The following is a 22,973-nucleotide window of genomic DNA, read 5'->3' on the forward strand; positions in this document are numbered from 1 at the left end:
ATTAGTAGTCACGCTGCAGACAGCACTAATACACCCCTCACAGAGTAGGAGCCTCACATTCCTGGGAGCACTACGACATCCCACACACCATCCACTGAACTCTACCAGGTGTGCACATTCACCTCTTCACAAGCTAGCTGGCTTCCGCTACCCACAGCACTCACAGCCCAAGCAGAGTAGCAGATTTGCACTACTGAAGGACTCACACCCACCACTGGATCAGTCACCGACTAATGACAGCACACTCACACCCCTACCAGATTAGGAGCCACAAACTATAAACATGACTATCACACCAACCAGAAGAGCATTCATCCACTACTGAGAGAACTCTTAAACCCATCACAGACTAGCATAAAGATGCACTGGGAGAGTCTCAGAGCTTGTGATTTGTGAAGGACTCGTTAGTAAAACCCATAAGAAGCAATGTAATAACAGGGATTATACTATATGTCAAAGTTACATTTAATTTGTCACATTTTGACCATTTTTCTTTGTTTTCAAATGCTACCAGTTTAGTACAGCTTTTATGTTTTAAGGCATGCCCTGGTTTTTGATTTTCAAAATATGGTCACCCTTAACTAGCAGCAAATCAAATAGTTGGCTTACAAATGACAGTTCCTTGTCATTGATTGGTGAGTTTTGTGTGCAAGGTTTTGTGGCAGGGTGAGTTGGTGAAAGCAAGAATGAGTCACTGGGTGGATGTATGAATTCATGAGAGCACGGGTGAGTGACCGCAGGGATGGAAGCATTAATGCATTTTCAGTTACAAGCCTTTTATTGATGTAAACAGTAGACCAGCATGTAGTACTTTGATAGTAATTGAGTAAATTGAACAGTACAGCTTCCAAAATACACTGATTTGTCAACTGAAAACCCAGGACAGGAAAAGAAGTGTCAGAGTGACATCCAGTAGCCTTAATAACGCTATACATGTTAAATATACAGTGAGCCCAAAAGATGTTATAAGATTGGAGGTGTTGGTGGTTGAACCCTGTGCCCATTCTAGCCCACCATTCCTCCCACTTTTTTTAACTGTCCTAGTGTGGTAGGTTTGTGATTTTTGCACCTTGGAAAATACTTGCTTTAACATCTTCAAAGTTTGTAAATTCAAGGGAGGACATTCCAAATCTAATGCAGTCAACTTTAGTTATTTCAAAATGGGTATGCTTTGGGTGCAGTAGAGATGAATGTGCCCTGACCTATACAGACAAAAACCGTTCTGTATATGGGTTTCGTGGTTGCAACCCATGGGACCTCTAGTAATTACTTGCGGTACTGCAGCTTCCTTTGTTTCTGGTACAAGGGAACTCTAGCAACAGCTCTGGAACTGAAGTTTGCTACAGGAAGCAGAAATTCCCTAAATTGAAAAGTGCCTATTGCAGTTTTTAAAAGGCATGCAAGGCAGCTTTTTAAAAAAAGCGAGACCTACAGGCCTTGCCGATCCTAGTAACTTTATTTCCTATTTTGTTCCCTATGTTTCAAAAACAATTTTACCCGTTGATTTACTTTGACAAGTTGCAAGAATAATCCAGAAAGAACCTCACAGAGGCCCTGTTTCTCTCAGGTCAGATTCTTGTGCACATTCCCAATGGTATGTTTAGATATTGATTCTTTACCTGTTTGTTCACATCCCTAGAACGTCTCTCTCCTGCCTCATTTTAATGGTCTGGCTTGACAGCGCTGCTGTTGCCAGACAAATATGTGAGCATCACTAGAAAGGGGCTTAGGCTCCACCTGCATGTTCGGAGCCAGGAGTATGTTTCAATTGGGCAGGAGTGGTGTGCTTCCACAAAAAAAGTGCTTGCCCTCCACACAGCTGTGATGATTTTCTTTATTTATTCAGCTGCCTGAGCTTGAACTTTTAGGGGCACACACATGACATTGCAATGCTATTAAAGTGTCTTAGATAAGTAGATTATTTATGATGTTTTTCTCTGGCAGCAGAGCTTATGGGAGGAGGGCAGTCATTAAGGTACTTAGGTAATTATTTTAATACAAGTATATACTTACTGAAGAAATGTTCGGATATTTTCGGCTTTCATTTCAGCCCAAAACTTAGTTCTCATACTTTGATGCTTACTGATTGTTACTCTGTCTTCGGAGGGCCTTGTGAACCAGCCTGCAAAACATATCCAAAAGTACATTTTAACAATCAGACCAAAAATAATTAATAATTCAGAAATTCTAATTTATGTTACTAGTGTTTGTTAGACCTGGCATCCTTGGTGTGGTTCTCCCCTAACATTTTGCCTTCAATCCCACTGTTTTGCTGACTTCTTTTTTGCTCGCTTTAGGACTCTGCGCACTTTACCGCGGTTAGCAATTGCTAAAGTACTTTGATCTCCCCTTCTTACACCCAATGGGCACATTCAATGTACCTGAAGTCCCTGGTAAAGTGGTACTGCCTGTACCAAGGGCCTGTAGATTAAACGCTACTAGTGGGCCTGCAGCATTGATTCTGCCACCCACTTAAGTAGCCCCTTAAACATGTCTCAAGCCTTCCATTGCAGACTGTGTGTGCAGTATTAAAACTGTCATTTCGAATTGGCAAAATTAACCTTTTGCCAAGTCTACACCTTCCTTTTTAATACATATAAGTCACCCCCAGGGTGTGCCCTGGGGGTGGAGAGGTGTGGCTCACTGGTTAGAGGCGGCAGATCCGCAAGCAGAGAATCGGCCAGGGACCAGGGTTCAATTCCCGACGCGGCAGGATCGTGGACCAGGGTCAAAACGGACTCGATAATTCTCGCCTCGGTACCTACTCTAACCAGGAACACACTCGGCAACTCTGGGCATTAGCTTGCCTCATCTCCACAACGGCCCCCCACATTCGCCGGGGATGCCTGGTTTCACCTTGGAGATACCCAGGAGGGACCATCTCACAGGGATAGCCAGGACGGGTTCCCCAGCGGTCTACAGCGCCACGACGCCTCAGGGCAGCAGTGCGCTTTACAAGACACATACATACACACTCACTGACCAGCTCAGAGGGCAAGGTGCAGTGCATTTAAAAAGCAGGACATGTACCTTTACGTTTTACATGCCTTGGTAGTGGAAAACTCTTAATGGTGTTTTACTACTTAAAGACCTACCTCTCCCATAGGATAACATTGGAGTTACCACATCACATTGGGAGCAGGTTCGAGGATGGTGTTTAAAGGATTGTAATTAAAAGCCCTCTTTAATGATAAAGTCAGATTTTGAATCTCGATTCTGAAAATGCCACTTTTAGAAAGTTAGAAAAATATAGAAATAAGCTGGGTTGCACTCTAATATAACAACATTAATACAAAGTTTAACAAATTCCTTGAATACACAATCTAATGTGTGCACCCTTTGGGAAGGCTCTGCCCAGCCATCCAATTCAAAATGAAAGCAGCGACTAGAACATGCATTCTAGACACAGAATGCACTACAGTGGTCAACTGAAATAGTGGAAAGTTAATAAGTTCAACAATTTAAGCAGCGAGGACTTTGTCAGAGGTAGCATTATAACGCTATGTGCTTGCCAGCCATTTTGGATCAGGCAAACTCTTTTGTGTCGTGGTGCCAGGACGTAGCAGCCAATATGGTGCAGCTGAGCAGAGAAATTGACAGGTGGTGCGTAGGAGGCATTTTTATTGGAAGCACTATACGAAAAACTTCCTGGGAGGACCACGTATTTTGTGAAGGAGTGGCATGCGTGTTCTGTTTGGACTCGGGGTGTTTACAAGCAGCCAGAGGTAACTTGGTTGGAGCTAAAGTTTATGTGGCAATGGCTCAGTGTTGGCAGGGAATAGCACAGAAGATTGCACTTTTACAAAGGCACAGTATATTTTAATGCACAGCATATTTTTTTGTTTTGTTGCACGTTGTGCTGTTTATCTCTATTTTATTCTATCCTAATAGTGTAACAGTAGGGCACCTGATTTCAGATGCAACCAGGTGATGGTGAACAGAGTATGATTACTTTACCATATCTTTGATTACAGGTTGGGTTATACTATATAGAGGTTGCTATTACTCATATTGTGTTACAATTCAGGTACTGCAGTTTAACACTAATCATGGATGTGGCAAGTATGTTCCAGCCACTGCAGTTCCTGTCTGATGAAGGGGATCCATTTCTACCTTGGAAGAGGTGAAAGCAGCTTTTTGATTCCTATATAATCACTATGCAATACTGTTACAAAATGTGGGCATTGAGGGCAGAAATGTGTACCAACCTTTGGATAAGATTCCAGTTGGGAATGGAGAAGGTGAGCTAGATAATGTTTATGACATGTCGGTGTTGATGTTAGAGAATCATTTTGGTTCGCAAATTAACATTGTTCTTGAGAGACACAAGTTTTTCACATGTGCGCAGGGAACGCAGGAAAAAATTGGCAGTTATGTGGCATCATTGACAACACTAGCACGTGGGGCGTGGCCGAGCCGAGCAGCAAGATGGCGGCTTAGCGAAGTGGCTCTGCCGGCCCAGCGTATGATCCGACATTTATCCATTATCTGGCTGCTAATCCAAGGGCACACACCCAGGTATAGCACTGAGAAACCCCTGTGGTGCAAACTGCCGGGCTCCGGGCCGCGCGGACATATTGATAAGTGCAGTAACGGCGAGGAGGAACTGCGGCCTGTTCCGAGCCGGTGAAAAGCGGAGTGTGCTCCGGGCTGAGTGACCCTGCTGTGTACTGCGGCGGGACTCCTGACGCTGGGGAATCTTCCCCTCCCTGGGCGGCGGAGCTCCGGAAGTGCGGAGCGGAGAGACAAGTGCCGCCTCAGCGAACCGGAGGAGCCTAACACCCAGCGCAGGAACCACAAGGCCTATCTGATTGCAGAGAGCAAAGCGGTGGCCTCGGTGAGCAGCGAGGTTGGGATGAGACTAGCGCATGCAATGGACATCGCTGGCAACCCCCTGCTGGGCCCGGAGCTAATCGGCTGCCTGACTGATGCTCTGGGGGGCGGAGGAGGGGGTGAAGAAACAACGAGAGCTGCCTCGGCAGAACGGGGGCGCCAGAGACCAGGCGCAGAAAAACGTGGCCTACCTGAGGGCCGGAGATCGAGTGTAGACCTTCCTGTAGAGGCAGCCTCTGTAAGTAGCGGGACTGGGCAGAACCATACGCGCGTGCAAAGAATTGCTGGCAAAACACCTGCTGGGCCTGGCACTAGACTGGTCCCCATTGCAGACACACTGTAGCGGCGCCACAAATAGACACAGCCGCGTCGCACTCTGCATCCTGCCAACCCCACTGGCTGGGCCTATTGGGGGAGCTGCGGCCCCAGAGCTGGGGGTAAGAGTAATCTGCCTGAAAGCACAGAGAGCGGCTTGACGTTCTCGGGGATTAAGACGCCTGCTAACTCTGCTGTGGCCCTGCAGGGGAGGCCGGGTGCTTGAGCGGAGAGATCGGGGGATGTCCCCCCCCGTGTGGCCGGCTCTCCTGCATTGAGGACCGCTGCTATTAAGGGAGATGCCCCCGGCGTAGCCAACACCCACTACCATCTTCCATACTGCAGAGGCGGGCGCATTGAAGGCGGCAGAGCCCTGTGGACATTGCACACCCAGTGCCGACCGAGCCCGGTCACGGTCCAAGAGCTGCGTGCGCGGCGCATCACAGTTGGCATCCTCGCCACCCAGATGGAAGGAGCCACGACCACTGCATCGGGCGGTTGGGAGAGTGTGGGGCTGGTGGTGGGGCGTCGCCCGCAGCTCCATAACCATATGCTGAACACGACTGGTGTGCAGCAGGGTGCGCGACTGCACCACCTTGCCTGCGTGTTGCGACTGTGTGGGGCCGGCCGGCCCTGAAGCTGCGGAGTGGTGACTCCATTTGGGAGCGTGCCAGATGTTGTCCACCTAAATACAAGTGGAGAGATCGGTGATAGCAGAGTTGGCTCCTGTGTCGCACACCACCTTGGCGCCGTCCCCTGTATCCTCAGGCGGTGGCCTTGAGGGATTAGACTCGCTGTCTCGGGGCACTGGGGTGAAGCGACGCCGCTGGAGCATCACCTTGGGGAAAACAGACAACAGGCAGGCCAAGATCTCCATTTGAGAAATGAAACACACGCCTAAAGGACCCAGAATCAACACCGATAACGATGGTACCCGAAACGCAATTAGACTCTGAACAAGATGACGACATCAGAGCTGTGATGCGAGAGGTGAGGGGTAGCCTGCGAGCAATAGACACCAAACTGGATGCTATGGGGCTGCCGATGGATCAGATGTCCCAGAAAGTGGATACACATGAAAACCGCCTTCACACGCTGGAAAAGAAGGTGTTGGACTCGTAGCACCGACAAGAGGAAACACAGGGCAGCCTGCTACGAATGGAGAAGGTGCTAGAGGTCATCAAGGCACGCAACGAAGACCTAGAAGCAAGGTCTAGACTAAATAATGTGCGTATCACAGGCATTCCAGAGTCCACGAACATCCAGAACATGGAATGCTTCATGGAGGAAATACTGAGAGACCTGTGCGCTGAGGAACTCTCTCCAATGTTTCTAGTGGAACATGCCCACTGCACCCTAGGGCCTCAGCCTCCCCCGGGGACCCTGCTGCAGCTAATCCTGGCTCGACTATTAAACTACAGAGACACCGTCTTACGGGTGGCCAGAGAGAAAGGAGAAACCCACTACCAAGGGAATAGGATTGAGCTTTCCCCGGACTTCACCCAGGCCATCCAAAATGCACGCAGAGAATTCATTCCCGCCAAGAAACTGCTACAGCAGGTGGGCACAAAGTACGTAATGCTGTATCCTGCAAAGCTCAGGGTGAACATGGGGGGTAAACCCCTGGTATTTACCGAAGCAAGCGCAGCCCTGAAAAACGCCAAGCAGAACACTAAGAAACAACGCAGCCAGGACGGTGGGACCTCGTCCTCCTTAATCAACCAGCTAAGTGACAATGACTGATATCGGGGGAATTATGAACTCACTGTCCGGGAATGTTGAGGCACTTGTTTTGACAATTATGTTACTTTACGCCCTATATTGTTGATTTCCTCTTGGAACGTATGGTCCACACATATTATAAATCCTTGAGCCAGTGTTAACTAAACATGCTCTGCCACCTTGTTCCTGAGTGACAGGGCAGTAAACAGGCGATCCCACGCCCCTCTGGGATGATTCTCCGTTGCCCCATGTTGAGAGGGCCTTTATGCGCAGTGAGTTGTTTCACAAGGGATGCACAACCTGATTGTGGGAGTGGGGGGTGGGATGGGAATGCAGTTATTTGTTGTTGTTGGTTACAGTACGAATCAGTCCCAAGACTAATCAGTCATCAAAGGAAGGCATCACACATTGTTTGCAACCGAGACCCGCACACAAAGACGAATCCACATCAGCTACAGTGGGATCTAGTAGAAAGACAGGGAAACTCTGGGAAGGAGGTATCGCCCACACACTCTACACAGCCAAGCACAGCCTTTAAATGTCTAAACTCTCCTACCTCACCTGGAACGTGAGGGGTCTGAACGACCATTGCAAGGCTAGACTGGTGCAAACTTATTTGGCCAGACATGGGTAGATAGCTGTCTCCTACAGGAGACCCACCTTCGGGAAGAGGCTTGCTCTCGGCTGAACACCACTAGATGAAGCGAGGTACACACAGCAAGCTACTCTAACTACTAGCGTGGGGTGGCAATCCTAATACGCAGAGGAGTGCCCTGGTGAACACAACAAACAGTACGAGACCCAGAGGGTAGGTACCTTATTCTAAAGGGGACACTGTTTCATCAGCCACTGATTGTGGTTAACACATACGGCCCAAACGTGGACGACCCCACATTCTTCCTCCAAATCTGGCACAAGAGCCAGTCACTGGGAGATGCTGCAATACCTTGGGGCGGGGATTTTACTATAGTGCTGACACCGAATATGGAAAGGGAGTGGGCGGCCCAGTCTCATCACCCTCAGGCGGCAGCAGCTCTGAACAGTATAATGTTAGACCACTGTTTAGTTGACACCTGGCGCGCTTTGCACCCCATGGCCCGTGAGGGGACGTGCATCACACACCACCACCAGGCATGGTCCAGGATTGACTTCTGGCTGCTGACTAGGGATTTACATGTTTGGGTTCAAGATGTCCACCACCACGCATGGACGCTATCGGACTATGCCCCGGTGGCTATATCTCTTTCAGTCTCAAAGCCCTATCAGCAGCCGTTCGCGTGGCACGCATTACTAGACTCAGCCTTCTGTGAAAGCATCAGAACGCATATTAAGTAGTACTTTGTGCACAACACTGGGTCGGCGTCCATTTATTTGGCGCACAGCTCTGGAACGACTTGTACATCCTTGTATCATGCACTGTGTCATTGGTGGGGGGTTGGTGATTACTTCTCAGGGTTTATACTGCTGAATATTGTGTGTGATTTCGTGGATGTTTGCATAAAAACTCAATAAAGTGCGTTTAAAAAAAAAAAACACTGGGTCGGCGTCCACGGAGAGTGCACCGTGGGAGGCCTTCAAGGTGGTGATCCGGGGGCACTGTATAGCTGGCAATCTGCGGTGCTCCACGACATAAGGGGCAGTCTGAGTAGACTAGAAAGCGAACTCCACGAGCTAGAGACACAATCCTGCATGGCACCATCCCCCTCGACCCTGGCTAATATGCGCACTAAACTAATGGCATTTCAGGAGGAGGCAGAGCGGGAGACCAAATTCCTACATAAACATGCAACAGCATGACGGTACGGGGAGGGTGACAGACCGGGTAAAATGCTCACCAACCTGCTTCGATCACCCAGAGGGTCCCCATTTATCACTGAGTTGGTGGCCGCTGATGGAGAACTAGCACACTCCTCACCAGACATTTTGACAACTATGAGAAACTTCTATGCACAACTCTACACTTCCAACTCCAACCCCCCTGATGATATCCTGCGCGACTACTTTGATTCCATCGAGTTAATATGGTTTAGCAGAGAACACCACGAGTACCTAGAGGCCCCCTTCATGATGGAAGACATTAAACAGGTCGTAGGTGGACTACCTGCGGACAAGGCCCCCGGCATGGAAGGCCAAGTTTTATAAAGTATATGCTGAAATACTGGCACCACGACTCTTGGCCGTTTACCAGGAGGCCATGGAGTCAGGCGGCCTGCCCACCTCAATGCGTGAGGCCATTATCATAACAGTCCTAAAACCAGACAAGGACCCCTTGAACTGCGATTCGTACCGCCCACTCTCCCTGATCAACCTAGATGCAAAAATCGCCAAACTCCTGGCTGTCCAACTACAGCCACTGCTTCCCCTGATAATACGCCCGGACCAGTCCTGTTTCATACCGGGGAGGGCCACATCCCACAACCTCTGGACGCTGCTTGCTCTCATGCACTACCTCGCACTGCATGTTCTGGCGATCGCAGCGCTCCTAGACGCCACTAAGGCATTTGATTCCTTGGAGTGGGGGTTCCTGTTCCGCTGCCTTAGCCGCGTTTTTATCCAACAGATAAAACTGCTTTACAATATGACCACGGCACGCCTCAGGGTAAATGGCTTGATTTCTGAACCCATCACCATTATGAGGGGTATGCGGCAGGGCTGCCCCCTGTCGCCACTTCTTTTCACCATAGCCACTGATCCGCTTGCAGCCCGAATCAGACAACATCACACACATACCGCAGCATCAGGTTCACTACCAGAGTATCCAAAGAACAAGGGGCACCCCCAAACAACACAATGTGGGTAGAGATGTAGGGGAATAAACAGCCAAGCAAAAAACACAAGAAACTCTACCCCTATGTTTGAAAAGTACTAAGTATCATAAATTTGACTCCTAAAGGGTATGGCACTCATGGAGAAGAAAAAAGAGAAAAAGAATATTGTAACAAAGTTACAAAAATGAAAAAGGAACAATACAAGTGCAGCAAAGCACAAAACGATCACAATGGATAGAAAATAGTTTCCTTTTTATTTAGAAACATATTAATATGAGCATTTGATGACTCGTTTATGTTCTTTTACAAAAAGTCAATAACATATAAGACATACTAAAAAGCTGTTCAAAGAACAGAAATATAGTGCAGAGATAAGCCAAAAAACAGGTTCCCAGGCAGGGGGAGAAGAAAGAAGGTATGGAGTAGGGGAACAATTTTCAATCAAACAGGCATACACTCAACTTCAAACAGCTCGCATTCAAACATCATCACAAAAATCATGCAACAAAGGCCAAACAACCTTTCAAGAGACCATTCCCAACAAGGTGATCACAAGGAAATTTGATAATAGGTCAAGATGGTAAAAATGAGCTATTAATCAAGCTAAATAGAAAGTCTCAGGGGCGGGAATGGCAGGCCCAACGAACAACGCCGACGCGCGTTTCGGTGAAACCACTCCTAACCAGGAGCACCACCTTCCTCAGGGCGTAACAGACAAACCCCCACACAGGCTGGGACCTATAAGGATAAGAAAAAATAATGAAAAATGGAAATAAAGGAAAAAACCAATAAAAATAGAATAATATTTTTAAACAAACAGACAAATTTACAAACTCAGTGCCATAGTCCCTAAGGAGGAAACACGTTACTGTTCGGATATAAATTTTCTATTATATTTTGAAAACTATAATGCTGAAAACAACGAATATACAAACATGCAGAATTATCCACACCTAGGAAAACAGAGAGGGAAGATGTTGACAAAGAAAAGAAACAAAATGTGAATACAGATCAGTAAAACAGAAAAACCCGTTCAGCATTATAGTTTTCAAAATATAATAGAAAATTTATATCCGAACAGTAACGTGTTTCCTCCTTAGGGACTATGGCACTCAGTTTGTAAATTTGTCTGTTTGTTTAAAAATATTATTCTATTTTTATTGGTTTTTTCCTTTATTTCCATTTTTCATTATTTTTTCTTATCCTTATAGGTCCCAGCCTGTGTGGGGGTTTGTCTGTTACGCCCTGAGGAAGGTGGTGCTCCTGGTTAGGAGTGGTTTCACCGAAACGCGCGTCGGCGTTGTTCGTTGGGCCTGCCATTCCCGCCCCTGAGACTTTCTATTTAGCTTGATTAATAGCTCATTTTTACCATCTTGACCTATTATCAAATTTCCTTGTGATCACCTTGTTGGGAATGGTCTCTTGAAAGGTTGTTTGGCCTTTGTTGCATGATTTTTGTGATGATGTTTGAATGCGAGCTGTTTGAAGTTGAGTGTATGCCTGTTTGATTGAAAATTGTTCCCCTACTCCATACCTTCTTTCTTCTCCCCCTGCCTGGGAACCTGTTTTTTGGCTTATCTCTGCACTATATTTCTGTTCTTTGAACAGCTTTTTAGTATGTCTTATATGTTATTGACTTTTTGTAAAAGAACATAAACGAGTCATCAAATGCTCATATTAATATGTTTCTAAATAAAAAGGAAACTATTTTCTATCCATTGTGATCGTTTTGTGCTTTGCTGCACTTGTATTGTTCCTTTTTCATTTTTGTAACTTTGTTACAATATTCTTTTTCTCTTTTTTCTTCTCCATGAGTGCCATACCCTTTAGGAGTCAAATTTATGATACTTAGTACTTTTCAAACATAGGGGTAGAGTTTCTTGTGTTTTTTGCTTCACTACCAGAGTACTCACAGTGTCACTCTACGCTAACAACATCGCTCTTTATATGGTTGATCCAAAGAGAATCTGGCACCCATGAAGAGGGAACTGGTAAGATATGGGGAACTCTCCGGGGTACGGATAAATTGGAACAAATCAGTTATTATTCCCCTGACGCCTGGCACCCAGCCCTTTGAAACTGAATATCCTATTGACTGGGAGACAGAGCCAACGCGCTATTTAGGAATATGGCAGTAATAATATAAATTAACTCTGGGCAGCAAACTACGGCAGAACGGTAGATTGGATCGCAGAGAGGGTGCGCCGTTGGAAGAGGCTCCACTTATCCCTGATTAGACAGATTGCAGTGGCCAAAATGATCATCCTGCCCAAACATTTGTACCTCTTTGTAAATGTCCCGATCTCTGTCACCTCGCATTTCTTTAAAACACTGAGATCCCTCATGATCGAATTGGTGTGGGCGGGGCGACAACCTAGGATATCCTGGGAGGTGCTCACCTTACCCCAGACCCAGGGTGGACTTGCAGCTCCTGACTTTGCTCTCTACGCTTACAGCGCGCAGGCACAGTTCATAAACTACTGGGTACACCCCAGGCCCTTTCAGCCACATGTGGCCATTAAACTGGACAGAGCAGCGCTGCTTCCACCTGCTACTGCCGTCTACCAGCCATATAGGAGACCAATCAATTAATCAATCATTTGTAAAGCGCACTACATACCCGCGAGGGTCTCAAGGCGCTGGGGGGTGGGGAGGAGCCGCTACTGATCGAACAGCCAGGTCTTGAGTATCCTCCTGAAGGTCAGTAGGTCTTGGGTCTGTCGTAGGCTCAGTGGGAGGGTGTTCCATGTCTTGGTGGCGAGGTGGGAGAAGGATCTCTCGCCGGTGGTTGTTCTTCGGATGCGCGAGACGGTGGCGTGTGAGAGGTCGGCAGAGCGTTGCTGGTGGTTGGGGATGTAGAAGGAGAGCCGTCTGTTGAGGTAGGCTGGGCCGGTCTTGTGGAGTGCTTTGTGTGCGTGGATGAGGAGCTTGAAGGATATCCTCTTGTTGACGGGGAGCCAGTGCAGGTTTCTCTAGTGGGGGGTGATGTGGCCGTGTCGTGGTACATCGAGGATCAGTCGCGCCGAGGCGTTTTGGATGCGTTGTAGTCGTTTGATGAGCTTGGTCGGGGCTTCCGCATAGAGGGCATTTCCGTAGTCGAGTCTGCTGCTGACGAGGGCCTGGGTGACTGTCTTTCTTGTATTTGTCGGGATCCATCTGTAGATCTAGCGGAGCATGCGGAGGGTGTTGAAGCAGGAGGAGGAGACGGCTTTGACTTGCTTGGTCATTGAGAGCGTTGAGTCGAGGATGATTCCCAGGTTGCGTGCATGGTCGGTGGGTGTCGGGCTGCCCCCAGTGCCGTCGGCCACCAGGAGTCGTCCCAGGCTGAGGGGTTGGAGCCGAGGATGAGGACCTCCATCTTGTCCGAGTTCAGCTTCAGGTGGCTGATCTTCATCCCGTCGGTGACGGCCTTCATTCCTTCGTGGAGGTTGGCTTTGGCGGTGATGGGGTCCTTGGTGAGGGAGAGGATCAGTTGAGTGTCGTCTGCGTAGGAGATTATGTTGAGGTTGTGCTGTTGGGCGACGTGTGCGAGCGGGGCCATGTAAATGTTGAACAGTGTCAGGCTGAGGGAGGATCCCTGGGGTACGCCGCAGATGATCTCGGAGGCTTAGGAACGGAATGGGGGGAGGCGGATGCTATGGGTTCTGCCGGAGAGGAGGGAGGTGGTCCATTCCAGAGCCTTGTCTCGGATCCCTGCGGCGTGGAGGCGTGCGCATAGTGTGCGGTGGCAGACAGTGTCAAAGGCGGCGGAGAGGTCTAGGAGGATGAGTGCTGCGGTCTCACCGTTGTCTAGCAGGGTCCTGATGTCTTCAGTGGCGGCGATGAGGGCAGTCTCGATGCTGTGGTTGCTGCGGAACCCTGACTGGGAAGGGTCCAGGATTCTGTTTTTTTCGAGACCACACAATGAGGAGGACACGGTTGAGGCGCTGCGATGGGCATGGGCGGGATTGCGCAAACATGCTAAACTAGAGGTGCTTTACACCCCCTCTATGTCACTGGCCAATAATCCACAGATACCCCCACTAGAGGACTGCAGGGTACAAGAGCGGGTGGCATCGCATCAGCTACGGGTGGGCAAGGACCCCTTTCCAGCACACACCTTCCTAACGCTACAGCAAATGTGCGCCCCAGCAGACCCTTCGGCCGCGGATATGCTACTATACTATCAGCTGTGCGCCTCTTGCAGAAGCAGGCTGGACACTTTTCTGACCCTCCCCCCACACACATTAACAGCAATCAAGAATATTCTTGCGATCGATCACGGCCGCAAGTTAATCACTTGTATTTATACTATCATGTAGCGAGACTCCCCAATCAATACTCCGGGGGCCCGCACGCATTGGGAGACAGACATGGGGGTGGACAACACAGACGACCAGTGGAGGCTTATCTGCAGTCAGTTGGAAATGCTATCCCCTAACTATCGCCTTAGACTAATCAACGTCAAGAACATTCATCGCCTATACCGAACCCTGGTGCAGCTGCATCGCATGGGAGTGCGGCCCGACGACTGCTGCTGGAGATGTGGAGCCACGCAGGCAACATTCTTACACATTGCGTGTCAGTGCCGCCCTATAGCCAACTTTTGGCTGCACACACTACACCACATCCACAACATAATTGATCAGGAACTGCCCTACACGCCGCTGGTGGCACTGCTGGGCGCCATTACTGACGTTCCGCCGAAGAAGAAGAAATTAACGGCTAAGCTGCTACTCATGGCCAAACGTCAGGTGGCCCTCCAATGGAGGGCGGTTTCCCCGCCGGGAACAAAGGGTTGGATCTTAAGTGTCACTCACTATAAGACTCACTATAAGACTCAGCTGGAGAGTTTCTGGGAATTAATGCCAAAACAAGCCCGCCCCCCTAACATCTGGGACCGTTTGTCAATTGGTTAAACACAGTAGATGAACCCTAATATGGTCTCTAGGAAATAGTAGCACCCCTGCTGTACCAAAATGTCGGGTACCTGAACAAGCACTAGTCGACACAGATGTAAGAACGTCTGTATAATAAAATGTAATGAAGGTGGATTTGACTATGTATATGATGCGCTTATGATGACGACATCTTTACACCACCGAATGGGTGGCTGACAAGCAATGTACTGCTGTTTGGTTTTATTGGAGTTTGTATCTTTACAAATGCAAATAAAAATAATAAAAAAAGAAAACACTAGCACACACCTGTGAGTCTGGGTAATTCACTGACTCTTTGGTTAGAGATAAAATCATTAGATGCACCAACTATATAAAGGTGCAGGAGACGCTTCTAAAAATAAATCTGGATTTGAAAGTAGCGACAGCTACAGTGGAAGGAATGGAGAACACAAGTGTGTGGTTTCGCTTGATGAGAGATGACAGAGGCAAAGACAACCATGGGGAAGATGGTTCAGAGCATGAAGTGAAAAAGAAGGTGGACAAGGTTGATTAACCAAAACAAGTTATTTGTGGAGAGAATAATGAGAAATGGCAGAGTAATGAAAATACCATCACCAACAGAAATGGTAGGGGCATACAATGTTTCAGGTGTGGTAGAGAAGGACACCTCTCTAACAGTCCTGGGTGTTTTGCTAGATTTGTCACATGCAAAAAATGTGGCAAGAAGAGGCATTACGCTTGTGTGTGTCGGGGAACTAAGAAAAAAGGAGTACACTGTGTGAAAGAGGATAAACAATTTGTGTGGAGTGTGAGAGATGGTGGGGAAGTGGATGTTTATCAGTCCCAGTAGATTTTGGCTCACCATACACAATGGTAGGTGACAAGAATTGGGATCGGGTGTTTGGCTGGCATAGGATTAAACTGTTTCCGTCAGACATTAATCCTGTGGGGTATGGTGGAGAGAGAAATTATGTTTTGGGGTATGCGGTCATGAAAATCCAATTTGAAAACAGAGAAATTGTTGGGAAGATATATGTTGCCAGAAGGGGCGACATCCTTCTAGGATGGTGACATCAGAGAGACATGGGAATTACGTTAGATCCAGATTCATTAGGAAAGGTATTGTGTCTTTTAGAAGAATGGTTGCCAGAGGATGAGTATGCAACATTTCCTAAGGTTTTTAGTAATGATTTGGGGCAATTAATGAATTTTGAACACAAGATTGTTCTGAAAGATGGAGCGGTGCCATTTGTGAGCAAGGTAAGGAAGGTTCTGCATATAATGATGGATTTGCTTGAATGGGAACCGAGGAGGCTGTTTGCCCCAGCGGTGTTGGCCCCAGAGGATGGTCGAAAATAGATTAGAATGTGTGTGGACTTGCGTGGTCTGAACAAACATGAGTGGACAGGCAGCCTTTTGCCTAATATCTCAGGAACACTGGCTCTCACAAAAGATGCAAAAATGTTCAGTGTTATGGATGTGTCCTCTGTTTACCACCAGGTTTTGCTCCATCCTAATTCACATTTGACTTCATTTGTAACCCCGTAACTTGAGATTTGGTTTATCCACGTGCATTTTGGGTTGGCTTCTGCAGCGGCATGTTTTCAAGGAGTAATGAAGAAAGTTCTTGAGGGGTTGCAAAAAAGAGTTATTTTTCCAGGATGATATTCTAATTTATGGCAAGGATCAAAATGAGCATGATGAGTGGTTGTGGCAGATGTTAGGGAGGTTGCACGAAGCTGGACTTATCATAAAAAAAGGGAAGTGCAAATTTCGTGTAACCTCTGTAACCTATTTAGGCCATATGATTTTGGGGGAAGAGGCATGCCCTAAACTGAATTTGGCTGACAGTATTGTGAAGGCACCCATTCCTGAGAACAAAGATGACATGCGTACATTCATGGGGATGGCTGAGTTTTATTCAAAATGTATCCCGAACATTTCTAGTTTATTGCAATCTTTGAGGTTGTTAACGAAAAAGAACTCTAAGTTTGAATGGACAGATGAGTGTGGTGAAGCATTTGACGAGATCAAGAACAGGATTGGGAATTTGCCTACACTTGGAAACTTTGATGCTTGTAAGAGAACAATTGTGTGTATGGATGCTAGCATCAATGGATTGGGTGCGGTGTTTTCACAAGTGGTGGACTGACTGGTGGCATTTGCCTCTCGCTCATTGAAAGATACAAAGGAAAGATATCCTGTGATTGAATGGAAAGTGCTGGCTGCATACTGGACAATCCTTTACTCCAAATTCTACTTGTGGGGAATACCTTTTGTAATCAAGTATGATCATCGCCCACGTTCCCAGGTTTTCGCATCCAGACACATGGAGAATTTATCTCTGGCAATTAAGAGATCAATGGATGGTTTGTCGGAGTTTAATTTGGTGTGGAGTATGTGCTGGGATCTAAGAATTGTGTGGCAGACTGCTTATCAAGGCTGCCAATTGTTCAACAGAACAAGTTACTTACCTTCGGTAACGCTTTTTCTGGTGGATACAGTATCTACCTGTGGATTCCTCACCTTGTGAATATCCCCTGCGCCAGCAACATTAGGAAACTTTTGTAGCAGTCCACGCCGATGAGGTCGAAGACGACGTCACAGAGACACGGCTCCGCTCGCAACTCCGCTGACGTCACAGGATCCATAAGAAGACCTCGTCGGCGTGATGACGTCAGTATCGCCCTTTTTCCCATGCCTTCAAGGCACACGGACGGACTGACAGCAATATATACACAGTACATAATATACAAATCAACACACACACAATGTGGAGAATAAATAAGAAGGCAAAAGAAACAACACACTGCCTTTAACAGTAACAACAAAATTTTGAAACACCATCATTAGAATTGTAGGTATACAAGGGTGGACAACGGGGAGGCGGGTGGGTCAGGGAGGAATCCACAGGCAGATACTGTATCCACCAGAAAAAGCGTTACCGAAGGTAAGTAACTTGTTCTTCTGATGGATACATCTGCCAGTGGATTCCTCACCTTGTGAATAGATTCCCACAGCAGACCCCACTCCCGGAGGAGGGTGTCCACCCTCCTATACCAGAAAGTCCTGAAGGACGGAATGAGCAAAGTGTCCGTCCCTCCTCACCTCGGAGTACAAGCAGTAATGCTTCGCGAAAGTGTGGAGGGAGGTCCAAGTTGCCGCTCTACAAATGTCCGAGGTCCGAGGAAATTGAGCCCGAGCCCCGCCGAGGCGGGACTCGAATCCTGGTCCCTGGCCAGAACTCTGCTTCAGGGTCTGCCGCTCTAACCATTGAGCCACACTCCTCCACTAAAGGGATTGGATAACCTATTGTTGAAAATTCTGCTCAGAGGACAAGATTTAAACAACTAGTCGTGTAATTCGTAGGAGTCCCCCAGCACCTGCCCGTTTTGTATGACCTAAACTGAGGGCTTGGTGTCCCTGCCGCTTCTGGACACCCCCACAGGATATGTTAGCCGTTAGACCACAAGCTCTACAGTGCCACTACCATCCCCCTTTATCTTACAGTGGTTTAGGTAGTTTCTGGCAACCACTGAACATGACAAGCCTGATTCCTCAGGTATTGTGGAAAACAGTACAGTAAGTTTTGCTCAAGACACTCATGCTTGCATACTCTCGGAAAATACACAGGATGGATATTAGGACATTTCAATAACTATTTATTGGTCCAGCGATAGCCTGGTGTAAAACATATGTGCAACGACAATCAGGAGACAGAAGTATATGAAAGAGATTGCTAGTACCAATATAGTAAATAGTAGATACATTTCTACCATAGTGCTAATAAGATGAACATAAGCAGTTCAGATAAAAACAGTAGCACTTGCATATTCGTAAAATGTGCGCCCTAAGTTATTTGCCTAAATGTACCTAGCCTAGATCTGTATATGTGGCATTTATATCTATATGTGTGTAGCCAAGAAACCCTAGGGATGAACCAGCCCCCTCGCCTGATGGTTGGGAATGAAGGACCCTGTCTCTGCTTCGAGGACGACAGCCAGCAAGAGATGTCAGACCACTGCATGTTGAAATCAGCATTCAGGACCCTGACTCAGCTTGAAAGGAATTCTCCTCTAATTTATAGGGGAGGGGGGGAGGGAGGAGTGAGGGTCTTGTATACTAAAGTGGTCACTCCAGGGTTTTTTTCTAGTATCGATGTTTTGAAAACAATCATGGATGTTTTGAAAACAACCACTGATGCTTTTCTAAACAACTGTGATCATGCACAGCTGGCTGTTGGCAAAAGATGAAAAAAAGTGGTGACCCTTATACAGAATAATTCTGCCGTGCCTGGGGACATGTTTATGTACGTCAGGTAGAGGGATTATGATAGAATACTTAGAGCCTGGTGTCAAAGAGACAGGAGCAAGCTACTAGGTAAAAGGTCACCTGTTTAGAATGGTTATTGTCGTGTGGATGGGACAATGTATATAAAAATGGTATATACATGACTGGACTATCCTAAAGGACATGCACGCTTGGCTCCATGACTATGTGACTGTTTAAGTACTCACTGTGTTTTTCTTCTTTCTTTTCAATCTTTTATTTTAGTTGTGGTTGTTTATCCAAGTGTCATGGTATTGTGAATATTGTTTAAAAAATGTTTAGCTTATGTAAATATATTATGGGGGGGGAGATGTGTTGTGGTTTTAATGTTTCAATGTTATGGTGTTAGAATATTCTGGGCCACTTGTAGTCTAGGCAACTAGAGCAGTGCTAGGTCAGTTTTGACTACATAACACTCCGTACGCCAGCAGCCCGGATAGGGTTTGAAATAATGTCATCTGTATATCATCAATAAAGCTATTTGTTCAGCTAATCGAGAAGGGGTTTATTCTGCCCACTATTTGAACTTAAAGGCTTGCCATTGCGTAAATGGACTTTCTATTAGTCTACAGGATTTCAAAGATGTTTACACAATCCCATTTGTGTTTCCATTAGAATTTGTTGGTGGAAGCGCAGCTAATCGTTTTGTTAGACTAGAGCAAGGGAATATACTTTCCTAACAAAACAATATTTTAATTGTTGGTAAACTGCTTTTTTTGGTCAGAAAGTTTTGATGCTTTAGCTTGTTGTAAATTCAGAATATTGGTCACTAATCTTTTTTTTAAAAGTGTATGCACACATAGGCTTTCTTAAAGATGCCACAAAAATACGGTCACTTGTCAGAAATATCTATTGCGCAATATTTTACTCCATATATTCCATAAGTTCATCACTTGCAACACAAACATCTACTGACTCATTTGCACAGCAATGTTCTTTGGGTGGTCTGACAAAGTTACAAAGCCGCTAAGTGCAAATAGAGAAGTACAGATGTGTTATTTTTAACTCCACATCTGTGTACCTTGAAGATATATATAGATCGTCGAGTTACATATATGTGGAGTTAAGTATAGTAGACCTTTGCTCACCTACAGAAACTTACCTTCACAGTATTTATGTCCACAATATTCTTGACGCAATATATAGTCCACACCATATTTTTGACTCAATATTTTGTCCTTACACCGTTCTTTGATGGTAGAGCTTAATGTTGCTAATACAGTCTCTTGAGGAAATTGGCCCCACTCCCAGCTTCCCAAGTGTTGTAGCTTAGATGTTTGCTTTATGTTGTGATTTTCCTTCTAGGACAGCCCAAAGACGTCCAACTATTTTCAAACACTTCTCCTAATAAAAATAAGATCTATTGGCTTTGCTTATGCTTGCTTTATTAAGCTAGAATTAGTGCCTATCTACACATATTTTAAAACAAAAAACAACCATTGGAGTAAGTCCACTGGCTTCTCAATTTTACACACCCCTAGGAAATATGGACGAATAAACGTTATTTTCCTTGCTCATCGATCAATCATTAGTGCAGAACTTTCACTGTGAGCTATATCAAGCATTATTCAATTGTGATTATATTACTGTTCTATTGGATTTTTTCAGTTTTTTAGCCATATTGGGTTTGACGTCACATGCAATCCGACACTCCAATAGTCACTATTTTCGGAAGTCATTTTGATCCAAGTCATTTATCTAAACAACCAAGAAAACGGTCTTTTGCCAACCTGTCACTCCTAATAAATTGGGCCTCAAATACTACAGGCACAAATGCCGTTTCAGATTAAATAACAACGGATCGGTCACACCATTGTACAAACAAATATCATCGCCATAGTTTTGATGAGCATCTTTAAATAAGCATTGGCAAAACCAATACGTATGGCTTGCATTTTGAATCCTGATTTAACATTTGAAAAAAAAAAATCTAATAACCAATTGCTTTCTGCGTACAATGAATGGATTAGATAAAGAACGTGTGTGATGATTTGGTATATTTGGATTTGTAAATTAGACAACAGTTCGCACTTACAATTCTTAAACGTAGAGAAAAAAACAGCGGACTTTAAGTTCAATTTACACTGAGCGAGAAAAAGAGAGGAAGACAGAGCGGTTAGTTTGCGTTTGGGGTACAGAGCTCTGTTCACTCTCAGCCGTGCCATCTCTCCCTTTAAGGGGGGGGGGGGGGGGGGGATATGTCACACTAGGTCTTAAAGTCCCAGCAGACGTCATCCAAAAAAGCAACATTCTAATATTTATGGGCTGGCTGGTGTTCGTCAGGGATGCTGGACTGGATAACGAGAACAGCTATTTTCTTCATATGGCCCCTTGAAAACGGGGAATCTGTTCAAAACCGAATCCAATCACTCACGAACTTACCTAAAAGAAATCCAGTGAGGAATGCTGCGGCCAGCACTGCAAACAGAGCACACCAAGCGCGCCGCTTTATCGCCTTTGCCATTGTTATTTACGCTCCATTGTTGTCTCCGGATACGAAGCAGCCATGCACGTGCACGGATTTACCAAAAGTTTCCTTTAAAGAAGCGGCTCAAACTTCTAAACCAAACAATAATACATTTGCGCCACCTACCGTTCATAGATTAAAAATGTGATTCACGTTTTCCAACTGTGTAATTTTCCAGCTAATGGTATTTTTCTCAGGGAGAATAAATAACAATTATTAGACTAATACATGAAGGATTCTGCAATCCCTGTATAAAAACCCGTCACTAATTTCTTCATAATCGGCGACTTGTGATGCACACAGTCTCCCATAATAAAGAAGTTACGTCAGAACTCAACTAATAGCTTGTTACAGTGGAGTTCTGACGTCACAATACCTGCCGGACATTAAACTTGAAGCAGCGGTTTAAAAAACGTAAAACGAAACAGTGACAGGCAGCAACGAGATATTGGTAGCAACATGAGTTTTTCACTCCTTGGGTAATTATAGAAAATGTAGGACCTTTCTGCATTTTTCCTACCGCGGCTTTCAAAAAATATAGATTTTTAAAACGAACTTGTATTAAACTACTTCTAAAAATAGCTTTTTGCAACAAATATCAAAAAGCTTTTTTGATGAGTTCAATTTTGCACTAGAGATTCAATTTTTTACTTCATGTTTGCAAACGCTCTCTCTTTCATATGAAAGAGAAATAAGCCAAGGATTTCAGTGGTTTGTGGGATAAGTGATGGTGTGACCAACGTATTATATAAGGGATAAAGTACCCCCTGCCATACATCATAAGGAGATTGCAAGTCGTAGAGGAGTTTAATAACCATATAGAGAAACGAGGACCAAGGCTGAGTTCCTTTTAAGGTTATGGAACTCCTCTGTGATTTGCAATGTCCTGATCATGTATGCAAGGTGGTACTTTATCCAATATAATACATGGTCACACTATCACCTTTCCCACAAACCACTTAAAACCTAAGTGTGTAGCTCTTTCATATGAAAGAGCAAGCAGATTTGCAAACATAATCAACATTATACACATCAAAAACCTGTTAGATATTTGTTGCAAACAGATATTAGAAACAGTTAAATCCGTCAGTTTTAAAAAAACAACACCACCACCTGCAATTGCTTGGTAAAACATGCAGAAAGAATTTCTCAATCTAAGGACTGAAAAAAATAACAATATTTTCTCTCCTTGTCATAGTAAGCTATTTTTTTTTAAAAAAGCAATGTTCCATTTGTTGCTTTAAATAACTGCTTTAAATATGCCCTGTGACCTCACATGCTTTTCACCTCGAATGCTGGCTCTGGCAGCGGGCGTTGTGACGTCAGAACTTGACTGTAATAACCTTATACTAGTCAAGTTATGGCATCTTTTCTTTGTAATTGGCGACTTGGTGCATCACAAGTTGCCGATTATAATGAAATTCATGACAGCCGTTGATACAGGGTTTACAGAATCGAATGTATTATATAAGGAATATAGTATCCCCCGCCATACATAATAAGGATATTGCAACGCTGCTTGGCATTTCATAACCTTAAAAAGGAACTCGGCCCTTTGGCCTCATTCCTTTACATGGTCATGAACTCCTAGTTTACTTGCAATACCCTTGCAATGTGTGTCAGTGGGTACTTTATTTCATACATTACTTTTGCTTCCAG

The 22,973-nt window shown here is 45.6% G+C and overlaps 1 protein-coding gene across 2 annotated transcripts in view; it reads right to left on the minus strand.

Annotated features, from left to right (window-relative positions):
- Nucleotides 1-22,973, minus strand: part of LOC146805833 (glutamate carboxypeptidase 2-like) — a 428,404-nt gene that overhangs the window by 360,615 nt on the left and 44,816 nt on the right. The window contains exons 1-2 of one of the 2 annotated variants that reach the window (XM_085623138.1): nt 21,230-21,361; nt 2,014-2,122 (exon numbers count right to left, since the gene is read on the minus strand). In XM_085623138.1, coding sequence (XP_085479264.1) covers nt 2,014-2,122; nt 21,230-21,311 — 191 coding nt within the window. In that variant the 5' untranslated portion in view covers nt 21,312-21,361. Of the gene's footprint in view, nt 1-2,013; nt 2,123-21,229; nt 21,362-22,973 lie in introns of those variants that run through there. The other variant, XM_085623137.1, reaches the window with a different exon arrangement.

This window comes from Triturus cristatus, chromosome 8 (assembly GCF_964204655.1).
Source record: "Triturus cristatus chromosome 8, aTriCri1.1, whole genome shotgun sequence".
In the NCBI taxonomy this organism is placed as follows: domain Eukaryota; kingdom Metazoa; phylum Chordata; class Amphibia; order Caudata; family Salamandridae; genus Triturus; species Triturus cristatus.